General features: G+C 48.8%; 1 protein-coding gene across 1 annotated transcript in view; it reads right to left on the bottom strand.

The window, feature by feature from the left end:
* Positions 1-25,987, bottom strand: part of TBX5 (T-box transcription factor 5) — a gene marked incomplete at its 3' end in the record, with an annotated part of 39,665 nt that overhangs the window by 7,879 nt on the left and 5,799 nt on the right. The window contains exons 4-8 of the mRNA XM_084271943.1: positions 24,194-24,313; positions 23,402-23,549; positions 21,063-21,215; positions 12,513-12,604; positions 842-1,068 (exon numbers count right to left, since the gene is read on the bottom strand). Coding sequence (XP_084128069.1) covers positions 842-1,068; positions 12,513-12,604; positions 21,063-21,215; positions 23,402-23,549; positions 24,194-24,313 — 740 coding nt within the window. The remainder of the gene's footprint in view (positions 1-841; positions 1,069-12,512; positions 12,605-21,062; positions 21,216-23,401; positions 23,550-24,193; positions 24,314-25,987) is intronic.

A 25,987-nucleotide genomic window follows, 5' to 3' on the forward strand; every position in this document is an offset into this window, starting at 1 on the left:
GACAACTTCTTGGTGCATTCACATGGAGGGTGCACGCTGACTCCGGATAGCTTTTCCCATGGAATGTGGACCAAATCCTGAGAAAGGGGAGTAAGGGCAGGCAGTATCCATCTCCTGCTCACCCAGGGGGTTGCATTCAGCCCTGGAAATGCCCTGTTTTCTGAGACTTTTGCTATCTATGTCCTGCAAGAGTTTCAGCGCCTCAGCATTCCCATTGCTTTGGGTGAGCAAGGGAGAGACTGCAAACTGCTCGCTGCTGCCCGGGAACAATTATCCCATGGATACCATGGGGCTCTTCACGCCAGGACGAGCTGAGCAGTCAGTGTAAAGCCCTCACAGTTTGATCCCTTGAGCTCTGTCAAAGCAGGTCAGTCGCACCAGAGGGGAAGGAACATGGATATCATGATGTTCAATCCCACGCCCCGTTCATTAGACCAAGCATTTAAGTGGAATTGCTTTCTGCACACAGACGCTCTCCCAACTGAGAGACTCGCAGTTGAAAACTGCAGAACCCAAGCTGTCAAGGTATCTCCACTTGGAGATTAACCCTGTCTGAGGGGCTGGGAAGGCAGATAACTCATCTTTATCTCCAGCACCAGCTATCTTGCTGAATGTGGATTCAACGTGGGTGAAAGGCACTGCTGCCCCTCGCTCCCAGCCCAGCAGTGGAGATGGGCTTTGAGGCTAAGACCACCTTCAGCACACAACCCTCATCCCTTGCTCAACCCTCAAGCATGCTGGGGCTGTCCAGCCTGCAGGAAAGGGGAAACACTGGGAAACATGGCTGGCAGTCAGCATTAGGAAGGGGAAAGCCCCAAGTGGGGAGCAGCCAAGGCCTGACCTTTTCTCTTGGTGCAGTGGTAGATCTGGCTGTGCTCCTGGGAGATCGGGTAGGGGTTGGCAGGCGGTAGCAGGTCCTGGGAGGTGCTCGACACCCCATTCTCACACTGGTACTGGGAGCCCAGGTTGGAGGAGGCAGAAAGGACCCTGGTCTCGCCACTGAAGGGGCTGTGATTCGAGGACACTTTTTGTCTCACTGTGCTCCTGGGAACAACCGGGTACTCTTTACTAAAAGCAAAGAAACACAAAAACAAGGCAGAAAAACAATCAATTAATAAATAGATCAGTGAATTAATAAACGAAGGCTGCACATTAGCGTCATGGCATTTGTTTAGACTTCCAGGGAAGCAGAGACACCCCTCCCAGGAGACTGCATTCCCGTCACCCTTTATCAGTGCAGCGCACTCTATTTTGCTTTCCTTTTAGTATCTTCCCCTTTAGATTCGTGCCTCTTCTACCACAACTGCTATTTTACACCCATACGTCAAGTAGACGTATGGAGTTCCAGAAAAACACACAAGATTTCTATTTACATATTATGAGCGTGTTTATAAATTATATACTATTTATATTGTGGATGTGCACATGCACATAAATAAAAACCTCGTTTCTACCAAGATGGATTAAATATTTAGGTCTACTTTTCCCCTTATGGTAGTTGTCCCCATTCCCTTTTCCCAGGGTCTGCCAGCCTCTTTGTCCTGGACCAGAGAACAAGCTCCACTCCAGAGCATTCAGAAAAGAGAAATAAATCAATCACCAAGACCTGATGCAGGCCAGAACCACACGCCTCAGCAGAGCCAGGCTGGGAGGGCGAGCAGTGATGGAAAGTCTGGTTTGCTCCCTTGCTCTGGTTTGAAGTGGGAATGCTTTGCCAACACTGTCTGGAAATCCCCTCTCCTACAAGACCCTACAGTGTGTTTTGGAGACTTTTCTCCGAATACATCAGCAACGTGGCTAGACAATATTATTCCTGTTCTGCAGGGGGGAGAGCTGAAGCAGAGTAGGACATCTCAGAGACTTCAGTTGAGGCACAAGAGTCCCTCCTGGGTTGTCTCCAAGAAAGCTGAGTGCTCCCTAAACCCAAGAACTTCCTAAAATGCATAAAGATGAGATATCACAGCAGCACTTCATGAAGTGCCACCAGGCTCAAAGCAGCACAGTCTCCAACCCAAGCTTTCTTCTTTGGGTCTATAAACATTGGACCAAGTTGTCTTTAAGGTGTCCTGCTCACCTACTCAAAGTCATTATGCTAGAGCAAGCACAAATCCCATCAACAGACTCACCTGGCCACTTACATGTGGAGAAGGAGCCCCGAACCTCCAGTTACACCCCTCAGAGAGGGCCTATCGCTGTGGCAACTCAGAACTTATTTACAGAATTTGACAATACCAATTATATAAACCTACTCACAGCAGGGAGCTTTCATCCAAACCACTGCTGTGGTGGCTGCCAGAAACATCAGCAACCGAGCTGTAACAGAGCAGAAACTCACCCAGGAGCTCAAAACCAAATAAATGTGTCTCTCATTGTGCCACAAAAGCTTTCCAAACCCCGGGCACTGCTGGCTTGCCAAGCCAAGCCAAGCTGTTCCAAAGGTGGAGTTTCTTGCCCTGGACTCTGAGCAGGAGGATGGCTTTCCACAGCTTGGGCTGGCTGACCAGACAGCTTTTTCCCAGAACTGAAGTCCAGGCTGTGCACAAGGAACAAAAGAAAGAGACTGGGAGGAAGCAGCAACTTATCCCTCACATAGCAAGCGCAACAATGGATGCCAGGGTGTGTGGTGGGCTTCAGAGGACCTCCCTGCCCATGGGCACCCAGCACAAACATTTCCATCCCAGGACCTCTTGCTGGAGGGCAGTTTTGGTGGCTTTTCAGGAAGGTCAACCTTCTAGGTTCTAGGGGGTAACCCTAACCGACCAGGTCACGGTTTTGAGCTACCTGCTCCTGTCAGATTCAACCTTCACTCAGGGATCCTTATGGAAATAATATCAGCCTGACACCCCAAAGCTGCATCCCCACCACATTTCCCTTCCAAGGAGCAAGCTGCAAGGTGGTGGGTGACACATGGACCTTGCCCTTAGCTCACCAACCTAATGGGAGGTTGCTGCATAGATTGTCTGGTTCCTTCTTCCTGAGCTCCACCACCAACAGTGTCCAACTGCCCAATCCCCCAAGGAATGACAGAGCTTTCTTTAAGTGTGGTACCTGTGAGCCACAGTGGAAGAGCAGGAGGGACCATGATACCATATTGTGTTCTCTGTGGGGTTTTTTGGAGGATTTGGAGATGACTCTTCACAGTGTCTCCCTGCTTCAGTGGGGGAAGAATTAGATTTGGGAGCTGGAGTTAAATCTGCATGGGGGTTTCGTACCATAAATTCTCACAGTAGCTCAGAGACCCCATCAACATCAGACCCTCACTGTGTGAAGCACCACACAAACACCAAGCAGCCATCCACAGATACTTTTCACCTAAATCGATACTTGGTCTCAGTGGAGAGCTGAGAGGGGCAAAATTTAACATGATTGTTTTTCTTGAAAGAATATTTTCTTTCCATAAAGAAGCTGTATGCCTGAAACAGCGATGGTTTTGCCCCAAGTGCCAGCATAGGTGGTGCCATGATCCCACACCCTCCCTGGGAGCTGCACTGGAATTTGGTCCCTGGAGTTGCACTGAATTCCTTTCAGATTGCATTTCCCACAGGACTCAACAGCCTCTGTGTCTGCAAGAGAGGACCATGATGTTCTGAGGGAGACACGGTGGGAGCAAGGAGTCACGCTGGAGAGGGATGACGTTGGAGACACCACGTTTCCAAACAGCAGTTCCCAGGGGGTATTGCAATGACTTCTCTCCAGACTGAAATATTTCCATTTCAGTCAAAACATGTTAGGTGCTGTTTTTGCCAAAAAAAATCAACTATTTGAGGAAGGAGACAAAGGAAAGTATTTTATAACTAAATATCTAAAATATTCTTTCTCTCACTTTGCTTTTTTTCTACACACAAAGGCAATTCTCTCTGTATTTCTAGCTTTTTTCTTCCTTACAGGAGCTGAGCTCCAAAGAGATATCTTTGGTACCTTGCAAAGCATCAGTCTTGAAACATTTATACTGTTTCCTGAGCCCACTCACCGCTCAGTGTGCACAGCCACCGTTTCAGTTTGTCCTTCAGTCTATTAAAAATGTATCAGATTCTTTTTTTTTTTCCTGGTTTGGGGTTGTTTTTTTTTCAGTGCCTAAAAGCCACTATTCCCAAAATAGCTGGTTGTAATCCCGGGCCACAGTTTAATGGAATGAAATGTTTTGTTCATCGCTGGCACAAGCTGAATGTTGTGTCCAGAAATTCTGCTGTCCAAAAAAAATTTGTAGCAAAGTAGGAAGGGAAAAAAGGGGAAAAAAAAAAAAAAAAAAAAGGATTAAAGCTGGACTTACACAGGGAATGTAGGAAACTGTCCACACAGCAAGGAAGAGACTGCTGTACTCGGGCCAGAATGTGAGTTAGTTTTACATGGGAGTGTTAATGGGCTACATTATTTTTGCATTTAAAATTGTAAAATTAGAAGGGGGAAAAAATAAAAGTTGGTCTGGGAAGGAATTTACAAGGAAGGAAGCTGTCACTGGGCTATTTAAAGTCTGTTGGAGGATAATGATGAATATTCAGTTACCATAGTTGGTGTATTACAATAGCAGAGGGGATGGGGAGGAAGGGGGAGCCGCGCCGCGCAAGGTGCTGTACAGTCTCTGCACCACGGGGCTTCCACCTGAAGGGCTACCAGGAGACAATATTACTTCCATTTTCATTAGTTTGGGGAAAGAAATCAGGGATGAGGTCCAGTCTGGATTCAGTTCTTAACTCCCACCTGGCTCTGTGTTTCCCAGGCCCGTAGGATCGGACATCAGCTCCATGTAACCGTTTCCTAATAGATCACACGTTCTTCTTTAGACCTCATCTTACAACCCCAACCCTACAGATAAAGCCTTACCAGAGAACCCTTCCTGCAATTCCCAAGCACTTCCACCCAAATCAGACCTCTGCCAGCTGGAATTAGCAAACTTGTTCTCATTTTCCCTCACAACATTTTCCCCTTCCCCTGGCCAGAAGATGCCATCGCCATGGCCGACTCAGCAGCTCTGTAAGATTACTTAAGCCACAATTTCATGTCTAGCAAAGAATTCAAAGGAGCAAATTCAAGGAGGTTTTGTAATCTCAGAGCTGAAACCTCATTGTCCTCTCCAGACTAATGAAAACTGCTGAAAAACTATAAATATAGACCTTCACAGAGTGACATCCAGTCTACTTTCCTCTATCACTACACTGTAAAAAGAGTAATAATTTTCCGTGTATTTTCATGTGCAGACTTGGAGTTTCCCAATATGCCAGCCAACACACAGTAAAGCGGCTGCCAGACAAAAACCCTTGTTTAAAATCTCTTTAAAGAAGCACAGTTTATAACCAGGAAGCTTCTGTGTTGAAGCATCCAGCTCCTATTGGGTCTAAGCAGAATATTTTAGAAGATGCTTCTGATATTTCTGCAACAAAGCATTTTATAACAAGTTCCTGCTAACAAGGCTTCAAAAGACTTCTTACATGTCACTTCCCAAGGATCACACCAATATCTGTTCAAGGTCAAGCTGTGGCATAATACAGACAAGGATTTCCATGGTTAATTGCTGCTGCTGCGTTCTCACAGCATCCTTTGAAGCTGGTCACTGTCTAGAGCTTGTTCACAATGGCAATTCCTAGTTTAAAATATGACCAGCAGTATATCAGTGGCCAGGCACAGTGATTCCCTCCACTCTTTCCAAATTTCCAGGAGATTTTAACTCCTCCTTGGTCAGTCACTATGAAAGGACAAACGTTTGCCATCCTATCCATCCTGTCCCCTCAACCCATCCAGCGCCCATGGATACAGCAGTGAATCAGACCACAACTCCAGATGTGCAGGCACAACTCAAAAGCATTTAGGTTTATATTTCCCAGGCCACCAATTGTTGTTCTTCCTGCTGAGACTCGAGAGCAGGAAAGAAATGGAAGTCAGACATAGCAGATAAAGAAAGAGGAAGAGGAAAAAAAAACTTAAGGGACCGGAATAAATATGCCATCTCCCAGGAAAGGAAAAAAAAAAAGAAGGAAACCCCCAGAAAACAATTGTCCATGTGTATTCATTTCATCTTATTGAAATAAAATTGAACCACTCTCAAGAGACTGTCTGGAGAGTCTGAAGTAGATAAACCAAAGCAGGAAAGGACTTGGTAGGAGAGGAACTACAGAGTACTTCCTTCAGCCTTAACCTCAGATCAAATTTGAGTGCTCTCTGCATGAAGAATGGGGGCCAGCCCCACAGAAAATAACAACCTAGACTGGGTGTTTAGAAATAGAAGGCAAAATATTCACTGGGAAATATGGGAGGCTGTGCACTGCAGCGTTCTCCACCAACATATCAAATGGACCCCTCCACATTCTGGCAAGGGACAAGCCAATGGCCCTTTTCTTGGGTGCACACATGGTGTGTTAACAACTGGCACTTCCATCACTTATCTGAGCAGTGCAGCCTAAAGACATCACTGGAACAAAACCAAGAACCAGCACTGTAAAAGAACAAACCAAAACCAAATCAAATAGAGATCTAGAGCTATCATTATCAGGCAAATAACATATTAATTTCATGCAGACAAATACCACTGTTCGTGTTGGAGTAAGAGGAACACCAGAAGCGATGGAGAATGGATATTGGCCAACAGAGACAGCATCAGCATCTCTCCATGGCAGGCTGAGCTTCTGCAGGTCAAGTGCTGCTGGGCAGATTCCCCAAGTAAGGGGCAAGAGAGGAAACTGCATCTCCCCTGTGTTTCTTCAGCTGACTTTCTCACTTTATAAGAGCTGTGGATACCCTCCAGTGAAGTGTGTGAAGACTTGTTTTGGATTTCACCTGACTTCCATCAAATGCTATAGAATTACAGTTCAAGCCTACAGTTTCCACTGGGACTTTGAGCAGAAAAATTTCCTTGAGGAAGTTTGCTGGAGGAAAGCCTCACCTCTCCAATGGGTGTTGTAACTCACACCAAAAACCATTTCAGACAGCACACAGCTCTTGGGATCCTGATTTCAGTGGCAGAACATGGGAAGCTAAAGTGGATGTAAAGATGCAATGAGAAGATGCAAGAACAAGGTTGTTTGCAGTAGTCAGAGTGGCACCTATCACTCCAACATGACGTTAGCTCACCAGGGTAGACCACCCTTTTGTAGCCTAGAGGCTCATCCATTTATTCTACTGGCACCCCAGAATACAGAGTCTTCTCCTTTACACTGGCTCTGAATCACGGTACTCATTTTACATGTCTATGTCTGGTCCAGTTTCTGTTACTGGCTACACCAGAAACTCTTTGGAACAGTTCCCTTGGAGCCAGGAATTACTGTGGATTAATGCCAAAGGCTCATGATCTTTGACAGGGAAAGTGTGAACACAATGTCAAACTACACAGCTCCTCTTCTTTGTATCCTGGTTTTGGCTGGGGCAGGGTTACTTTTCTTCCTAGCAGCAGGTGTGGTGCTGTGTTTTGGGTTTGATAACACACTGATGTTTTGGTTGTTGCTAGGTGATGCTTAACATCAAGTCAGAGACTCTTCAGCTTCTCATCCTGTCCTGCCAGCGAGGGGCTAAGGGTGCACAAGGACCTGGGAGGGGACACGACTGGGACCCCAGTGACCAAAGGGATGTACCACAGAGATTGGTGCTCCCTATCTAACTGGGTGGAGCTGGTTGAGGGTTTAGACCACAGCTTGGGAACTACCTGGGCAGTGGTGGTGGGTGAGACACTGTGCTGTGCATCGTTTGCTTTATATATTGTTATCATTATTCTCTTCCTTCTCTACCATACTGAACTGCCTTTATCTCAACCCACAAGTTTTGCTTCATTTTTTTCCTCCAATTTCCCCCCCTCCCCTTGTGGGGCAGGGAGTGGGCAAAGGGATGCATGGTGGTTGTAGCTTGGCCAAGTGGATCAGTCTGGATCTTTGTCTCACTTTGAAAGGACCCAGGATACTCATCAAGGAAGCTACCAGCCACCCTTCCACACAATAATCTTTCCTCTCAACAGCTTTCCCAATAAGAAGCTTCAAGGACTAAATTGCATTCATTTGAATTAACAGAAACGATGGCCTGAGACTTCCAGAAGCTCTTCAGCACCCATAATAACGGCTGCAGAAAATGGGAGTCACAGATCATCAGCAAGAATTGGTCAGAGGGTTGAACAGAATTCCTCTTTCACAGTGCCCTAGCCCCAGACTCACAAAGGCTTCTCCCTTGCTGTCTTTAGGCAGTCACAGATTTTTAAAATAAAGAAATAAAAGCTACAACTTGCACACACCAACCCCCACCCCACCCCACCCTCAAATCCCCCAATAGCTATGGTTTGTTAGTACAGCTCCATTGCCTCTCATGCATGGGGAATTTTAAGGGCAAAGTCCTACGCTGGCATCTGCAATGCAGATCTCATCGTCTCTCTGCATAAGCTTCGCCCTCTGCGGATATCTGCTGCGTGTTTTGCTCTTGCTCTCCACACCAAATTCCCCTTGGCAGAGGCAGAAGTTCTAAGCAGAGACAAAAGGATTTTTTACAGGACAGCAGGGCAAGAGATCTGCAAAAAATACTTTGCCTAAAATTCCCAGCCTCTTTTTTTTTTCTTTTTTAAATTCCCAGCTACATAATTTTTACCTGATTTATGTTTTTCAATTGCAGCATGATCACAGGATACAGACACAGTGTAACTCACATCCCTCTACTCTTTTTCCTCTATCATGTTTTCCTTTTTCTTTTTATTTTTTTGTTAATCAAAGAAATAACAAAGTTGATCTCATGCTCAGAAACTTGAAAACTTGAAAAGAAAAAAACCCCTGCGCTCTCAGAGCACTCATCCTATCAAAGAAACTGCTAGAGGGGTCCCACATCTCAGGGAAGAAAGGTGGAGGGGGGGGTAAATGAATGTGTGCTGACAGTCTGTGTTCACGGGAACCTGGTGCTCTCTGAGGCTCATGGCTGCTCTTTTTGAATGAAATCAGCTGCTGCTGAAAGGCTTAACAGCACTACTGAAGGGAGCTCTCTACCTGGACAGACTTGGTAACTTTCCTTTTGGGAAATCAGAGGAGTAAACAAAAGAACACGGAGGCCTCATGAAGGAGAAAGCCCCAGAGCGGGCTGGACTCGCAAAGACATCCCCACCCACCCTGCAGAGACCCTACCCCCAGCAGCCACTCAGCCAACACCTTGCTCCAGAGCACACAGAGACGGAGGGCCAGTCCTTGGCAAAGCACCCCAGACCTCACTCTGAGCTCACTCTCAGTGTTGGGAATTGTCTTTCTTCCCTACTTCATCTTCCTTCCTCCCAGTCTCTATCCATTGCCAAGGGTAGGTGTTCAACAGATGAATTATCAGACCAAGTCTCCACTGGCACCCAGACCTACTTCCAGTTTATTCCACTGCAAGACCTGCTCCGAGGTGAGTGAAACCAGTTTGGACCCAGCAAACTGGTCTGCCTCCCATCCTCACATCATCAACAGTGTAAGGAAACTCCCAGAGGGGGCCAGGGACAATTCTTTGTATTAGGGCGGGGCTTGACCTGATGCAATTTCAGCTCTTTAAGGGGGAGGGATCTACTCTAAGCAAATCATTCAGACTCTGCAGGTGAGACAGGCAGGAGGACTCCTCGGCCAAGCTGCCTTCTGTGGAATGAGCTGCCAAAGAAAAGCAGCTTTGCTCTCTGAAAGCACCCATCATGCTCTGCTTCATGCAAGGGGAGCTCAGACACCACCCCAGCCTGGGGATGATGCTTCTAGATGCTTCTTCAACCACCACACACCTAGTCCCACCTGATCCAAGCCCCACACAACACAGAAGGACCTGGGGGTTTAGTGCTGGAAGGAGGTTCAGGCCTCCAAGGCTGCTCCAAGGGGTGCGAGTGTAGAGGGGTGAGCAGAGGGACACACTTTGGCCAGGGCTGGGGCCAGCCTTCCCCAAAAACACAGGATCACACACCCAGCCAGGTCAGCAGCTGCCCTTCAGCCTCATCTGCTGGGGTTTGCTCCTCCCAGGGCTGCTTCCAGCTAGGAGATGCCCCTCTGCAGCAGCCCCTGTGTGGGGAACTGAAAAACATTGGAGATTTAACTAAAGAAAACAGAGAAGTGCCAAGGCTTTCCTTGGCATGAAAAATTCATTCTCTCCATTGCTGTACCCCTTAATGAGATGATCAGTGACCTGGTGAATGTCAGGTCACTAGTTTCCGGTACAGGAGGCTGTGTGCTGTTTTTAAAAAGCATGTTTTCCCCTATAATGAAAGAGCAGAACTAAAAACATATCCCACCATATTCTCCAAGGGCATAAACAGACACCACTCCCCTAAAGCCAAGATAGATGTACCTATACCTGCCAACTGAGCAGCAAGTCCATCACTTGCTACAACCTCACTACGTATGCACACACTTCTATATTAAAATACTTTTATATAAGTTTAATTATATTTTATAATATATTTATATGTTAAACCTATATAAACCCACAAAGGTAGGTCATACTTCTCTAACATACTCAATCCTGAATGGTTCTTTGTCTTACATACGCAATTTAATTTTATATACATAATTTATTTTATATATTCATATCTATAATTTTGTATATATTCATATATAAAAAACCCACAAAGGTGGGTGCATATTTGCCCAATATTTCCAACCTTGAATGGGTCTTTATTTTACTATAATAATCATATCCTGCTGTCCCTCAAGGAAAAAAAGAAAAAAAAGGCATCTTTGTAAAGGTACAGAGTCATTTCTGTGCTATCAGCACACAGGATAAGTCATTAAGGAAGCCAGTATCAGAAATTATCCCATATAAAGCCCACGCTGTGGATTTTAACTCTTTCAGCCCTGCCAGGTCTGAGCGGGTGTGTTTAGATATCCCCAGTGTCATGGGCTGTGACCGCAGGCCCACATCGAAATGCCAAGCAATTTTTAGCACAAGCTCGGCATGGCTGGATGCCATGCTCTTCGTATGGCATGAAGCCCTTCTAATAGTCCTCCCTGTTTCACCTCCTCCCTCCCGCTCCAAAAAACCCCCATGATGAATGTAAACCTTCAAATCTTTCCATTGGCCATCATGAAAGGGCAGTTTAGCAGCAAAAATGCGCAGGGGACAGCGGTACTCAAGTTCCAGTTGAGGTTGAGCAGCTGGCATGGGAAGGAAGGGGAAGGGATGGGGTGGGAGGGGGGGGGGAGCTATTTCAAGTGGCAGTGCACCCATAAATAAATAAATATTGAGATAATATGCCAGGGTCTGTGCTGTCATTGGAAAGGGCAGGTAGGCAGGGAACACAGGGCACATTCAGGAGACCACAGAGATGATTTAGATAGAGAAAAGCATTATATATATATTTTTATATGTATATTTATTGGCTTTTCTGGGTCTGAGCCTGAAAGTGTTTGTACACAGGAGTACATTTGCCTGTTTGAGTAGTAAGCATTTGCAGGATTACAGGCATTACTTGTTGCCTCCTGGCACGATTTACGTGGCTATGGAGAGCCACGCTCAGGTCACCAACTATGGCAAGGAGAAGGGACTCCTGCAGCTACACCAGCATCTTCCCCCAGCCTGCAGCAACCACCCACAGCATGCAGAGCACTCCCAGCAGAAGGTCGTAATGCAGGTGCCTACAAATCTACACTGAGAACCAGCCCCACTGGTCATGAAGAATAAGGGATCTGAGTCCTCCTGGGTGGAAAACACTATACTGAGCACCTACATCTGCTTCAGGTGTAACCATGGGTATGGCACTGTTCCTGCAAAACATTTGCACCAGGAAGCAACTTGACACATGGATGAAGTTCCAAGTGAAGTGAAAGGCATGAAGTTAATTACCAACAGGACCTGACAGTTAGGAAAGGACTTTAAACAGGATTTAGGGTTGATTTTCAGCTTAAGTACTTACATCCAAAGCTGAGATTCAAAAAGACCTCTTCAGCCACCTGGCCCTGGAGATCCCAACGTTTTATAATACCTTCCTTCTTCAACCTGAAACCACCACATCTACACTCCTGCACTGCACATCCAGAAGCAACCAAACACTCCTCTCCTGCCAAAGACCCTCCGAAAGCCAGAAACCAGCACAACACAGGTCTCCAGAGGCACCTGGAGCATCCTTAACAAACTTGCTCCCAGAACAAGGCTGTGACCTTTGTCTTTAAAGTACTACCACCTGAGGAATAAAACCCCCAACAGCTCTCCTGCCTGATGACCAGAGCTTCTCAGAGTAAGTCCTTGCTGCTTTAAACAGGTTTAAGCCCACGTGCAGCCTGAGAGACATCTGTTTCACACAAAGGTAGAGATCGTTCTGGGTGGGGACATGTCAGAAGGACATAAAAAGTCCCTGCAGCCAAGAGGACAAGCCACAAGTGAGATCCTGCCTCTGTAACCCAGCAGTTAAGGCATTCACCTCAGAGTGGGAAGCCCTGGATTTTGGCCCCACATCCTGATTTCAACAGCTTGATGTAAAATGCACACGCAGAGAGCAGAGAAGGGACCACCACTAAGGCCTGGCTTAGCACAAGCCACAAGTGACACCCAAAGCCAAGCCCAGGTGGCTCTCAGAGTCCTGAGCAGGCCCCCACGATGGAGGCATGTGTTACCTCTGCATCCTGGACATCCTGTGGAGCTCCATGTCGTCGCTGCCGCGGAAGCCCTTTGCAAAGGGGTTGTTCTCAATCTTTAACTGGGTGATCTGAAAAGGGAGGAAATGCAACGGGTTCATCGCAAGTCCAAGGCACGGCCTGGGAGAGAGGGATGTTGCTTATTAAACCCAAGCCAATAGGGAGGTGAGCGAAAACACAGATCTCAGGAACTCCAGTCATCCTTCAGCTCAGGCACTGACCACTCCAGATGGGCCTTCCTCTAGATCTCCCCACTGAAGAAATATCTCCTGTCAACAACCTCTCACTTACTCTCAGGCTCGTCCCATAACTAACACACAGGACTGAGCACACACAAACTCCTCTCCAGAGAGCTGCTCACTTAGCACTACTCTCCTTTTGCTGTTGGGAAAACAAGGGCCAAACTGACCAAGGATAAAAGCCATGATGCCTGAGGAAATTTCACTGACCCTGATGAATATTTCCTCATCAGTGTGCTGCCATGACTGAAACCTCACCTCTGAAAGCCCAAACCCTCTCACCCAGGCTGGAAAGGCCCACCCTTTCTGTCTTTTAGACCAGATGAATGACTCCAGGTGTCCTGCATTTGACACCCCACCCCAACCATCCCCACACCTGTAAGCACTGCATGGAGTAACTACCAAAGGTACTCAGAGGGCATCTCCACCTCTGGCCATCCTGCCCCAAAGGAATATTTGTCTCCCTGTTAATTCTACACAGAATTAAAGAGGGAGTAGTTTGCTCACTTAGTTGGCTACCTACAGCAACTGCAGTTTTCTGGGGTGAATCTCAGATTCCTAACCTAGGTCCTCTTATGACATCCAGGCTGAGCATTTAAAGCAGCTGCTGTACAAAACATACCCTTACCCAAAGCAACTGTGTTGCTCAAGCAGATCCAATCCTCTCCTTCACATACCTTTCCTGAAGGCTTTGGTGAGTAGGCTTTCTCAAGCTAGAGGTTGTCATTTAAGCAAATATTAACTACAGACCAGCAGCACCCTCAGATGCTCTGCTGGTCTTGCACAAGCTTGCTCTGCCATGTCGAATTTGATGCAAATGCTTTGGTGCCTTTGCAGAGCAGGGCTGGGTCTGGATCAGGTGTGACCTAGCTGCAGTGCCCTAATTCTCAGGCAGAAGAGGCAGCAGCTCCCCTTCTGCTATTTCTCCATCACTGCCTGGCAGTTTAAGCCCTTGGTAAAGAGTTGGGAGAGCCACTTGCACTTGCCCAAGAGGAGAGACAACCCTGTGTTTTCCATCAGAGGAACTTCAGGCACTCGCCGTGTTTCATGGAAACACCATCCTTCCTTCCTACCAAAGTCAGCCAACAGGAAGGAAAGAGCTGGAAATTAATGTCAGGAGAACAGAGAGAGGTTCATGTTCACCCAGTCCAGCAGACACAACCAGACCCACCTCTTTGCCAAAATGCAAGGAGAAAAGTCTGGCTTGGGCAGTGTCAATAGCAAACCTCGCCAGGTGTCTGCACAACCAGGTTATTTTGCTATTTTCTCATCTTACAGCTTTTTTTTTTTTTTCCAAAGGCCATTTATTTATCTGCCTCTTTTGCCCAATTCAGCCCCAAATCTCACACAAAGACCCCACCACTTGTCCCCATGGGCATTTCCATTAAATCAGGACCTAATTTAGTACCTCAACAGGGCCTTGCTTTATTAGTTTTGGTCACACATTTCAAAGAGAAGGGTTCACAAACAATCTATTTGGTCTAATGTGCCATTCGAGCTGTTCTCTAGTAAAACAGGGGCATGTTTTATAATTAAAAACCCTGAATAATTAGACAACCAGCTACGTATTTTGCAAAGAAGCCGCCCATCAGTTTCCACCAGAGTGGTGGCAGCGTTTCTATAATGGACAATAGGCATTATTCAGCTTTTTTTAACTGTTTCTATGGAATTTGTGTTCTGGAGCTCACTAAATGTAGGAGTTGTCCTCCCTTGCTGAACCCAATGGCAGTGTTTGCTTGCACAAGTGAAGTCCTTCACTGAGCGGGGATTTACGGCGTTGGCACCGGCGCACAGATGTACAAAGGGACGGATTCATCCCAATCTAACCCAGGGCGTTTTAACCGAGGCGCCTGCAACTGGGAACCTCGTCTCCTGGCGTTCCTGCTGGAATCAATGGAGGGAGATGGCGACTGCCAGAGGGCACTGGGGCTCTGAGGTGGGTGGCATTGCCTTCACAGGTCCCCAGCGCTCTCCGTTCACCCGAGAAGGAGCCGTCCACACGCTAGCTCCTAATTTAAGGACCTCAGATGAATGCCCTGCTTGATGGATCAGGCCTTTAATCACCCACAAAACATCAGACAAAATATGGTATGGGACCATGATCCTGCCAATACGTTGCTTTATAAGAAGTCCTCTAACCTGCATTGGGAACACCCTTACAAAGAAAGCTATGAGTATAAATGTCAGTGGCAGAAAGCCCCAGCTGAAGCACAGCTGACTTCAGCTTCCTTAAAATTAGGTATCTGCTAGACTGAAGGCATCTAGAAACCAGGGGCTACAAAAGCTTTTAAATTAGGTCTCAGCTCTTTGATGTACCTCAGATGCATTCAGCAGGACCTTTCAGAACTGTTTCTCTCACTGGTAACTCATGGCATCAGTCCTAGCACCCAGCCAGGAGAGCCCAAGCCAGACTTAACAAAACCATACACAACAAAGTACAGAACAGAGAAAAAGCTGGAGAATGTCTGCTGCACAAAACAACCCGTGGAAGATGTTTTGTTTGGCCAGGTTTTGTCTGACTTACAAACTATTTCAGAGGTGGAAAAGCAAACAAAGGGGTGGAAATGACCTTCTTCTGGATCAGCTTTGCTGTGGCAAAACTCTGCTTAATTGACTGGAACTTGTGGTGGGCAGGAGGGGAGGGGGAGAAAAAGCTGTCAGAAAGGTGAATGACAATTACATCATAAAAAATAAAGTAAAATTTAAAAATACAACGTCCTGCAAGGTCGTTAAGACAGAGAGTCCAGGGCTGGGTTATATAGCACGGATTCAATAAAACTGTAGGGCTTTGTTTATGTGTTTGTTACTGAAAGAAACCGATGGCAAAGTTCACTTCTGACCACTGATTTCTAAAGCTGCTGCAGACCCTTCTGAGACAAGAGCTTTCCAGGATGAAGCCTCCCAGATTTACACTTTCCAGGGCTTGTCTGACCTATGGGTTCATCTTCACTTTAACGGGAAGCGACAGTTCCCAATGAAATCTCAGCGCCGGTCCTCTGCACTCCTTTCTCTGGGCTAACTGACCACAAAGCACTTCTGCTGAGACATTTCCAACGGCATCACTAGCTCCAGCATATTAAAATTTAGCTTTGCATCTAGTTAGGTCAAGGAAAGATGCTTTGCTGCTTTTTGTCTGGTGGGGTTTTGCACAGCCACGTGTTTGTACTGGTATTTGTGTCTATAGGCTCGTGGATATTGTTACAACCAGGGTCAAAACTACTACTTAGCATTGCATGCGCCCCACTTGGGCAATTTAAAAACCATGAATGGGGGAATAAAATCGCCATTCACATTGCCCCATTTGGTGATGAAGAGGTTGAAGTGATTCTCCTTGAGCTGAGCACGCACGGACAACCCCAGGCTGTGGGGAGAGGTGCTGTCCCTGTCCGGCAGGTGACCATGGTCCTGCTCAGCGTGGCAGCAACAAGCCAGGGCCATCCCTGCCAATGCTGCTGCTGGCTGTGCTGGGAGCAACTGGGAGTCTGGGCTTCAGCCTGAAAGGCCAGAGCCTTTTTCTTTTGCACTCTCACGTACCCCAGGTGGAAACCGGGTCAGCGTGGTGGGGGAAGCCAAACCAGAGAAGTGGGAAGGAAAGAAAGAGATGGAGATGAGGTGTCTGCTGAGACTACGTACATCTGCCTGGGCCAAACAGAGGGGCTGGGACTCAGAGCCCAAGGTACAGTTCAGGAGAAGTGGGGAGGGCTACTGGGGCAGAGGGGGGTGGGAGAAGATGCCAAAGCCAGTGAAGGAAAAGGGAGGGACTGAGAGCCAGTGGCTGGTCAGAGGTACTGGTGCAGGAAAAGAGTGGTCATTGAGGATGCTGTTGGCTGAACTGGGAGACAAAACCAGAGGATGAGAAGAGACAGACCTTGTGCAGTGTTGGGTTGGGAGTAAGGAGGTGAGTCGGGAGAGGTGAGTGAAGCTGGACAGAGACAGGGTGACTTTGCAGAGCTGAGGAAGGGGGTCTGGATTGAGGACCAAAGTGGGCTGGCTGAGTACCCTGTTCTGGGGCTGGCAGGGAGGCAGGGACAAGACAAGGGGGCAGAGGGAGGCAGCCACAGGTTGTAAAGGATGTAAGTCTTCTTGAAGGAAGCACTCTCCCACTGAAGCCTGGAACAGGACTAAGCATTTGAGAGTAGAGATGTAAGGAGCCCCAAAGAGCATCAGTGAGAGGAGAAGAGGTCACTATGGTCCCTGAGCAACCAAGGATGCACAGAAACTACCAGTCCTGGAGGGGAAGAGGAGATACATGGTCTCACCCCACGTAACCCCAGGGAGCTTTGCCTCTCTCAGTACTGGGGGACCCCCCTCAGAGCAGAGCCTGCCCTGGGTAAGCAGAGGGGCTGCCCCTTCTTGCTATGGAGGCGGGAAGACACAGACCCAGCGATCCCAGGCTGGGCAGGAAGAGTTTGGGGGACACCGGACCAGGTCCAGTCCCTGCACAGAGGCACTTTACAGGATGCCAGCTGGGCCACCACATTGGTAGCTTCTTCTGAAGTGATGGGGGATGGCTACCTCCACCCAAAGACAAGAACAACTGAGCTCTCAGGGCAAAACATCCCAAGACCAAGGACCTGCCTGTTGCCAGCAGCAGCTACACCTACACAACCCTGGGGTCTTTCTGGGGGTGGGATGAACCTATATATTCAGAAAGCCCACCAGCATGTTTCTCTGTGCCCACTGGCTATCTGCGAGAGCATCAGATTAGTCTTCAGTCAGGCCCTTCCCTGGTCCCATGCTTTGCTACGGTACATGGAGCATTTCTGGGTACCTACAGCATCCCAGACGGGGCTAACGTTTCCTTGAAAGAATTTGGGCTACCAAGAATGTTAAATAACTTGGGGTGGGAAGAGAAATCAGCATAAAACCGGATATCCTGAGGGGGGGAAACCAATATAAAGCCCAAGTTCAGCTAACGGGGAAGGTAGGTTGTAAAAATTAATGAGAATAATTGTTGTGAATTCTTGCTTTTGAAAGAACCCTCGTGAGGGCAGAACCTTCATTATTTCTGTCTATTAGGGTTCATTTCCTGGGCCTAAGCAGAGAGCTAGTACCTAATAAATACGAGCTAGTAACACAATGATTTAAGCTCCAGCAAAATGGTACTTAACTGCAGGGGAAGTTAATATTTAGGAATCAGCCTGATTGCAAGCGCCCATTGTGTAAATGGCAAGGAAATGAAATGTGCATGTGACCTATTTTAACACCTCAATATTTCTGGGGTATTTTTTTCAGGGCTGCAGAGAGGGGGGAGGTGGTCAACCGAGCTGCTGACAACCGCACTGAAAACTTTACCCAAACTTTCTTCGTAGCTTAAGCCTGCTTTTGGGGAGCAGGGCCGGGGAAGAGGGAGATCCCAGTGTGCTTAAATATCTTTTCAGGCTGTCTAAAATATCAGGGGAAATAAGCACAAGCTCTGCATTGGGTTTGCAGCTGTGCTATTGAAATAAATCGACGGATTGGGAATCAGGCAGGTATTTCTATGAGCTGTGTAAGCACAGACCTAAATGCATTTAGGGGCAAGTCATACAATTAATACTGTAATAGCCTTCACCTATAACTAGCTCTTGAAATATAGAACACATAGGTTTATTTGTGTATGTGTGTATATATGTGTGTGTGTGCACGTGGGCAAAATACATGTGTGTGTAAAACTATGTGTAAAATACGTTAGTGTATACAAAGAGTGTGTGATTGTGCAGATAGGAGGGTTTGTGTAAAGGATGCATGACAGGTGATGGGTGGAAGAGGGAGAGAGATGGCTGTAAAAATAGCGAGTGCACTGACAAAGAGACGTGGGGATGGAGAGGCAGACCCTCCTTGGGGGGCTCGATGCCGACAGGCACAGACCGGTGGGACTGGGATCACTCAGAGTCTGCATTACAACACGAAATATGCTTTGTTGAGCAGCATCTCCACTGTGAAAACTGAACTGGGGCTTCTGCCTGTGGAAAAGACCCCATTGCCACTCGACTCCACTGAAGGGTGTTCCCCCCCTCCGCACAGCCAGCATCCACAGCAGCATCAGCTGCGCGCTGCCTCAGCCCCAATACTATTCTCCATCTGCACTGGGGCAAGCTACAAATTTTATTCCCTTCCCTGGAGGGAGATGCCATTTAGGGTAGATCATTCCCTGGTTTATTTTTATGGCTCTATCTTTCTCAGTTGGGTCTTTATCTTGGGGCTACAGCCACTCTTTATTCATCCCCCCAACGATTCAGTGCAACAAGAGGAGGAATGGGTGTGTTGGGGGGGGGGGGTGGGGAGGAGGGATGTAAGCCTGTGTAAAATGTGTAGGGGGGTGTGTAAAATATGTCGTGGTGTCTGTGTGCGTGTGCATGTGTCTGCTGGGATGCGGGCGCATGTGTGTCTGTGGGGATTCATGCATTTGTCAGTGCCTGTGTTTTGACAGGGACGGATACGCAGATGTCATTCCTTATCAACCAGATGTTGTTGATTTACAATCAAATATTCCTGCTCCTCCTAATATGGCAGTTTTCCCAAACTACTGTGCTTACATGTCTCTGCTTGGCTTTTTTGGTTTATTTGCATGATGATTTTTTTCTATAAACCAGCCCTATTTTTCTTCAAAGGCAAGCAGTTAAACTGGGGGCTGTTCTCTCACAGGGAAATGCCTTTAAAGCGAGCAGTGTGTCCTGTTTTATTCACTCCCAGTCCTATTAATATGAGATTCTTTCTCTGAATCCATCAGGCAGAAGTTAAACTTGATTTTATAGCGCACACAGCGGAGTTATAATTTAAGGCATAATTTGGCGAGGACTCAATTTGGATTGAGTTTGCTTGTCCTGGTTGTGCCAACAGCTCCTATTTTAAAGGGCAGGGAAGTATTTTCTTTTCTCCCTAGTTACAGTGACACACTCTTTCTTCTCCAAGCCTACCTCTTGCTCTCTGCATCTCCCTTGCCAACTGATGGACGGAAGAAACAGGATCATTTCGTGGAGGTTTAGGAGCTTCCTACTTAGAGGAAAGCATCCAGGATTTATCCAGGGTGTTAAATGACCTTTCTCCGTTTGAAAATAACAAGTGTATGATTTTACTCTGTCAAGTGCAAAGGAGCCATCCTACCTGCCCAGTAAGTACCAGTAAAAGCTTGTAGTAGTTGTTGTCTATAAAATTTGGGGAGGAATTTGGGGTTGTGGGGTTCTTTTAAAAGGAAAATTGGTTTTTCATGGGGCTCTGCAGTAGAGAGGGGCTATCACTGGGGTCTGCAGGCAGAGGTGAAGGGCAACTGGTGAAAGACATTGCTAGTGCATCTGCTGAGATAACACCAGCCCTAAGCCTTCCTCCCCAGCCCTGTGCCTTCCTCCACCTCCTTCCTCACTGGATGGGGAAACCCAGAAGCCGAGCAGGGGAAGGAGAGGGGGCAGCAGCCCCCCAGGAGAGCACGCTGGGGTAACCAGCAGGATCCCACTCCTGTGGGACCCCGAAAAACCTTATTTGACATATTCCATTTTTTTTGTTTGTTTGGGTTTGGTTTGGGGTTTTCTTTTCGTTTGTTTTACTTGGGCAGGCAGGGAAGTGGGTCGAGGTGCAGAGCCTCCCTTTCCTTCCAGGGCCTCCTCACTGCCAACCCCACAGCCCCCCACCGACCTCCCCGCCGGGCTGCCCGAGGAGCCCTTCCCCGAACAAAGGGCCGGAGCGCGGCCAGCGCCGGTTATCAGCGCCCCGGCCGCGGAGGGGAGCGCCGGGCTCCCTGCTCCAGATTACAAGGCTTTGACCGATGCGGGGGTGGGGGGAGAAGATAAAGCCAACTTCCTCGGTTGGTCGTCTCCTCTCTGAGCAAACCATCCTGTTGAGCTAATTCCCCCTCAGCTCGCCCTGAGCCCTGTCTTTAGATGCTTTGTATGGCCAGGAATAACAGAGGATGGGATGGGTGTTTGGTGAGGGGAAAGCGGGGAAGGAGGGGGGGTATTAAGAAGAAGGGGGGAGAAAGAAGAATAAAAAAAAAGCGAGAAAGGAAGAAGAAAGGGGGGGCAAGAAGAAGAAGAAAAAAGGGGGGAGGAAGAAGAAGAAGAAAAAAGGGGGGGAGGGAAAAGAAGAAGAAAAAAGGGGGGAGGGAGAAGAAGAAGAAAAAAGGGGGGAGGGAGAAGAAGAAAAATGGGGGAGGGGGGAGGAGGGGAAAAAAGAGAAGGGGGGAAGAGAAGAAGGGAAGGGGGGGAATAAAAAGGGGGGTGTGAGGGAATAGAGGGAGGGAGCCGAGGGTCGTTGGAGCGGGGGTAACCGGAACGGGACGCGGTCTGCCGGTGCGAGGCCCAGCCCAGCCCCTCACCTTGTGGTTTTGGTAGGAGGTGACGGCGATGAAGGCGGTCTCGGGGAAGACGTGGGTGCAGAAGGCCGTGTTCTTGGAGCCGAAGCCGTTGTTCTCGTCCGCTTTCACGATGTGGAGCCGAGGCTGGTATTTGTGCATGGAGTTGAGGATGATCTGGGTGAGGGGAGAAGGAGAGGACATCCTGTGGGAACGGAGGGGGCACCCCCACACACAACCCCCACCCCCCCCTGCTGACTAAGGAGGAGGAGATGGGCCCTCAGGCCCTCACATCCCCCTTTCCCAAAATCTTCACCCCAGAACGACTGAATTAGGTGCTGGGGTGGAGGAAAATCTCTCTCAAGAACAACACACACACACCCCCAAACCAAGAAGCCCGTCAGGGCCAGATGATGGTATGAAAGGTGACTCCTCACCCACTGTGCCCCCCATCCCCCTTGGTTTGTGCTGCTGTCCCTCCACACCCCCCGGAGGGGTGTGGGGTGGTTGGAGCTGCTCCCCCAACACGTATTGCCATCCTGATCTTGCAGCTGGTGGGGTGTCACTGCCTTTCCAGGCCCTCCACAGCCTCCCCGCCCCCCCCCCCCCCAAACCTCCCAGCTCATCACCACGATGTCCTGGGCATCTCAAACACCCCCGGGAGAGCAAAGAGGCGAGAAGGAGGGGTGGAAGCAGAGGGCTGCAGTGATTTAGTGTGCCCCCCTACACCTCTGGCCACCCTTCAGAGGGTGGGAGAGGAGGGTGGCGGGGGGGACGACGCTCTGTGTTCAAGATAAAAAGCGGTCCCTGCTCGGTACCGGGTTAATCTCGGGGGAAGGTGGGGGGGTGGGAGGCGGCAGGGGGCCGCTCTGTCACGATAATGACTGCCGGACCCTGGCGACAGCGAGACGCAGCGCGCCCCGCCGCCGCCTCCCCCGTCCCGGGGGTTTAAGCAAATTGTTTTGACATCCAGGAAAGTCGTAGACATCAACGGTGAACGATCTAATGGTTTTTAATTTCATTACAGCGACTCTAATTGAGAGGCTCCTGGTGCAGCTCCTCCTCTGAAGTCCCTCATTGTCCCCTCAGCGCCTTCGGTTTGTTTAGAGGGACTTTTCCCTAGAGCCGCCTGTGCGCAGCGGGGGATGCTTGGCCCCATTTCCCCCCTTCCCGGGTCATATAACCCCCTCCCCCCCGGGACTGCTCCCCAAAACCAGCCCGGGGGGCTGGGAGAAGCCCCGCCAGCTGCGCTGCTGCCTTTTCCCGGGGGTGGGAGTTGAGGAAGGACCTGATCCCTGGAAAGCAGCTCTTGCAAAGCGCTTTACCTCCAGCTCCAGGCGAAAATAAAACTAAATTAAATTAAATTTATAAAAAAGAAAGAGGGGAAAAAAAAACCCAAACAACCCCACATATCCCAGCTGGAAGGGGAAAGGAGCGCTCAGAAAAAGATGCTCAACATTGGGGTGGGCTGGGAGCTCGCCTGGCCGGTTTGCCCTGCGGACCCCCGTGTGTGTGTGTCCCGGTTCTGAGCGACCACGCGGGCAGGGATTTAATAACAGGAGATTTATCACTAAAAAGCAGGGGAAAAAAAAAAAGCCTGAAAAAAAAAATAAACTGAAGTGTTGAAATGAGACTGGAGAAAAATACATTCTTGGAAAGGAACGGCGGGATCTGGATTCGCATACCGCTTAAGTAATTATATATATATATTTTTATAGAGAGATATATATATATATTATTCATACATGCACACATATATTTGCCCAGAGGAACACACATCTTTGGAGACCCTCGGAGGAGGGCTGCTGCTGGCTGCTGAATTCACACAAGCTCTCATGGCCCCACGAGTCCTGCAAAGACTTTTTTTATGGCCAAGAAGCTCTAGCGGGATTTCAATTTTTTACTTTTTTTAAAAAATTATTGTTGCTCGGGGGGAGGGAATCGAGGAATCCACGTGAGGTTAGGTCCTATTTCTTCGACTAATTATGCCTGATTGGTTTTACCTGTTAGGCGAATTCACGGAGGCAGTGAGCAGACTTTAATGCTCCAAGACTCCCATGGGATTAAAACCAGGTAGCTAAATACTCAATTATTCCAGGCGAGTTTCACCCACTCGTGGGGTCTGCAGTCAATTGCCACGCAGTGCTGGGCAATAGCCCATCTTTAAGGTTTATGCTTTCGTTCTTGGGGGTCTCCTTCACTGGGGGATTCATCCCACCCTTTCAGGGAAGAACCCCCAGCACAACGGGTGTGGGGATGAGTGACATTGCCATAACCTTGGTGACTCTAGCTGTGATGGGGGAACCCACGCGTGGGAGAGGCCCGTGAGCCCCTGATAACCCTCTTGGGCCCCCGGTACTTACATGTCCGAAGGGGTCGAGGTGGTTGTTGGTGAGTTTGAGCTTCTGGAAGGAAACCAGCTGCCTCATCCAGTGGGCGCCGGTGGCCGGGGAGTCAGGGTGCACGTACAGCCTCCCGGGCATGGCCGGCTCTGCCTTCCCCGTCACCGACCTGCGTGGGGACACAGGCACTGAGCTCCGGACCGGCGGGGGCCTCCCGTGGGCTGCGGCACCCCTTCCACCCCCTCTACCACCCGTGCCCTCCCGTGGGGTCCCTGCCACTCAGGTATCCCCGTTAGGCGGTCACACCGTGCCTGGGGAGAAAAGACATCTACAAACACGGCTCGGGGAATTAATCGAGCCCGTTGGCACCTTTCCCGACGGAGATCGCTCTCGCTGTTCCCCCGTTTAACCCCATCCTTCCCCCCCTCCCCAGTTACCGGCTCCCAAGCCAGGTGCCGAGGACGGACCGTGTACCGATCCTTGAAGATTTTCCTGCCCAGAGATATTCCCTTCCTTAATATAATTAAACTATTATCTTCGAAACAGCCAATAATCCCATCGTCAAACAGGATTACAGTTATCATTAGCTAATTGCGACAGGTTTTGCTCCTTTATTTTTGGATGCGTTCCTCTCCCAAGGACTGTGGGAGCATCAGGTGAAGCCCCTGCAGCCCAACACCTCCCCTTAGCAGGGGAAAAGGAAGGATGAACGGCTGATTCAAAGGCATTCCCCGACCTGTGCTACCCAGGTTTGGCCAGCCCGGAAACCCCGATAGAGGAGCCTCCCACCCCCTCTCCCCCACTCGTGCGTACCATTTATTATCTGCAAATTTGTATCTGTGGTCATCCGCTGGTACAATATCCATCAACAGGATGTACTTAGTTTTTGGATTAAGTCCAGTGACCTTCACTTTGTAACTGGGGAACATGCGCCTATTAAAAAAAGGGGAAAAAAAACCCGTCCGTCAGTATTAAGGTGAGGAAGGAAAGAATTCCAAGGTGGTTTCGGCTCTGTGTGTTTGCCAGGAAGAGACTGGGCAGGGGAGGGGGTCATTTAACAAAAAGGCAACGCCACCCCCTCAGAAGGGTCGTCCCAAAAAACTGGGGTAGAGGATGGGTGCATCCCTTCTCCCGGGGCATGGGAGAAGTTTGGCTGCCGCTGGGTACCGCTCCTGGTCCCCAGCTGAAGCGAAACAGGCGATTTATCAAAGCAGAATCGTAATTAGGAGCTCGACGGGTTTGTTTACTCGTGCGCCCGTTCATCTATTCGTATTTTTATTGATTGTTTCGCCACGACTCCGACTTCTTTGAGCAAATCTGGCCGTGAGAACTTTTGGAAGCAGCTTGCTTCCCTCTGTACATAAACGGCTGGAACAGGAGGGGAGATGTGCCAAAAGGAATAAAAAATATACATGTTCCTTTAACTATATAAATTCACACACACAGAGCGAGCATCGAGGGTTCTGTGTGCGGATATGGGGAGGGGGGGGGAACCAAACCGAAGAAACCCGCCCGGGCTCAGACGTGCCCCCAGATCTGTGTGCAGCCGTTGCACACGCACGGAGACACCAGGAAACACACCTGACAAATCCTTGGAAGCCCTCGGATACACACTGAGGACAGGGGCTTTTCGAAATAGTTTCCATTACTGCAAGGCAGGGACTTAAAACACCGATGTTATTTTAGTTGGAGCTTTCCAAATATTTAAAAATAAAGCAGATGAATATGTATCCCTGGACTTAAAATACGCATAAACAAGAACCCCACACCTCTAAAAATACGGCTTTCTTCTCCAAGGCTCGGGCTCTTATCTCTGCGATAGGGCATCTGGGCTGGGCTTTAATTCAGATGGAAAAAGCTGGAGGGGGGGGGGAGGGAGGGAAGGGAAGGGGGAGAGGACAAAGCTACCAACGAAGAAAGCGAAGAATTAGACTTAACGTTTTAAGGGAGAAGAAATCAAATTGGACCTGAAAAATTATCCGTAACTCCACGGAAAACACCTGACCGAGAAGAACACAGATTTCAGCAATAAACGTAGGGTTCCTCACTGATAAAATTCCCATCTCGCATCTCCCCTAAAGCCCCTGCACCGTAAATGTCCATTGTGTGGCTCTCTAGATGAGTCCTCTGTCCACCGCGATACTTGTTTGGAATCTCTGCAAGGTGGTTTATGTCTCTCTCTCTCTCTCTCCGTACGCCGCTTGTTTCCCTCCCCGTGAACTCAGGGGGTTTCGGGAGGTCCCACTGCTCCCCCAGCCCCGAATGGGGCCAGCGCCCAACTCGTGGCCCGGCCGCGGGGGTCAGCAGGACCCCTTCCCCCTCCCCATCTATCCCCCCACTCCTTTCTGTACCACTCGGCCACAAGACCCTTCTTTAAACCCGCTTTTCCCCGCAGCAGCAGCAGCGAGGTTCGAGGCGAAGGCAGACTCAAGCCGTGAGACACATCTCCTCGCTAAAACTTTATACAACCACTTCAGTTGCCCCCACCCCCACCTCCTCCCCTCTTCAGGCAAATTTTGGAAGACCACAACAAATACCAGATGACAGAGCAAAATGGAAGTTTGACTCTGCGCTGCTTATTATGCCCTCGCAATCTAAAGCTACTAC

The sequence above is a fragment of the Gallinula chloropus genome, assembly GCF_964237585.1.
Source record: "Gallinula chloropus genome assembly, chromosome: 17".
Classification (NCBI taxonomy): domain Eukaryota; kingdom Metazoa; phylum Chordata; class Aves; order Gruiformes; family Rallidae; genus Gallinula; species Gallinula chloropus.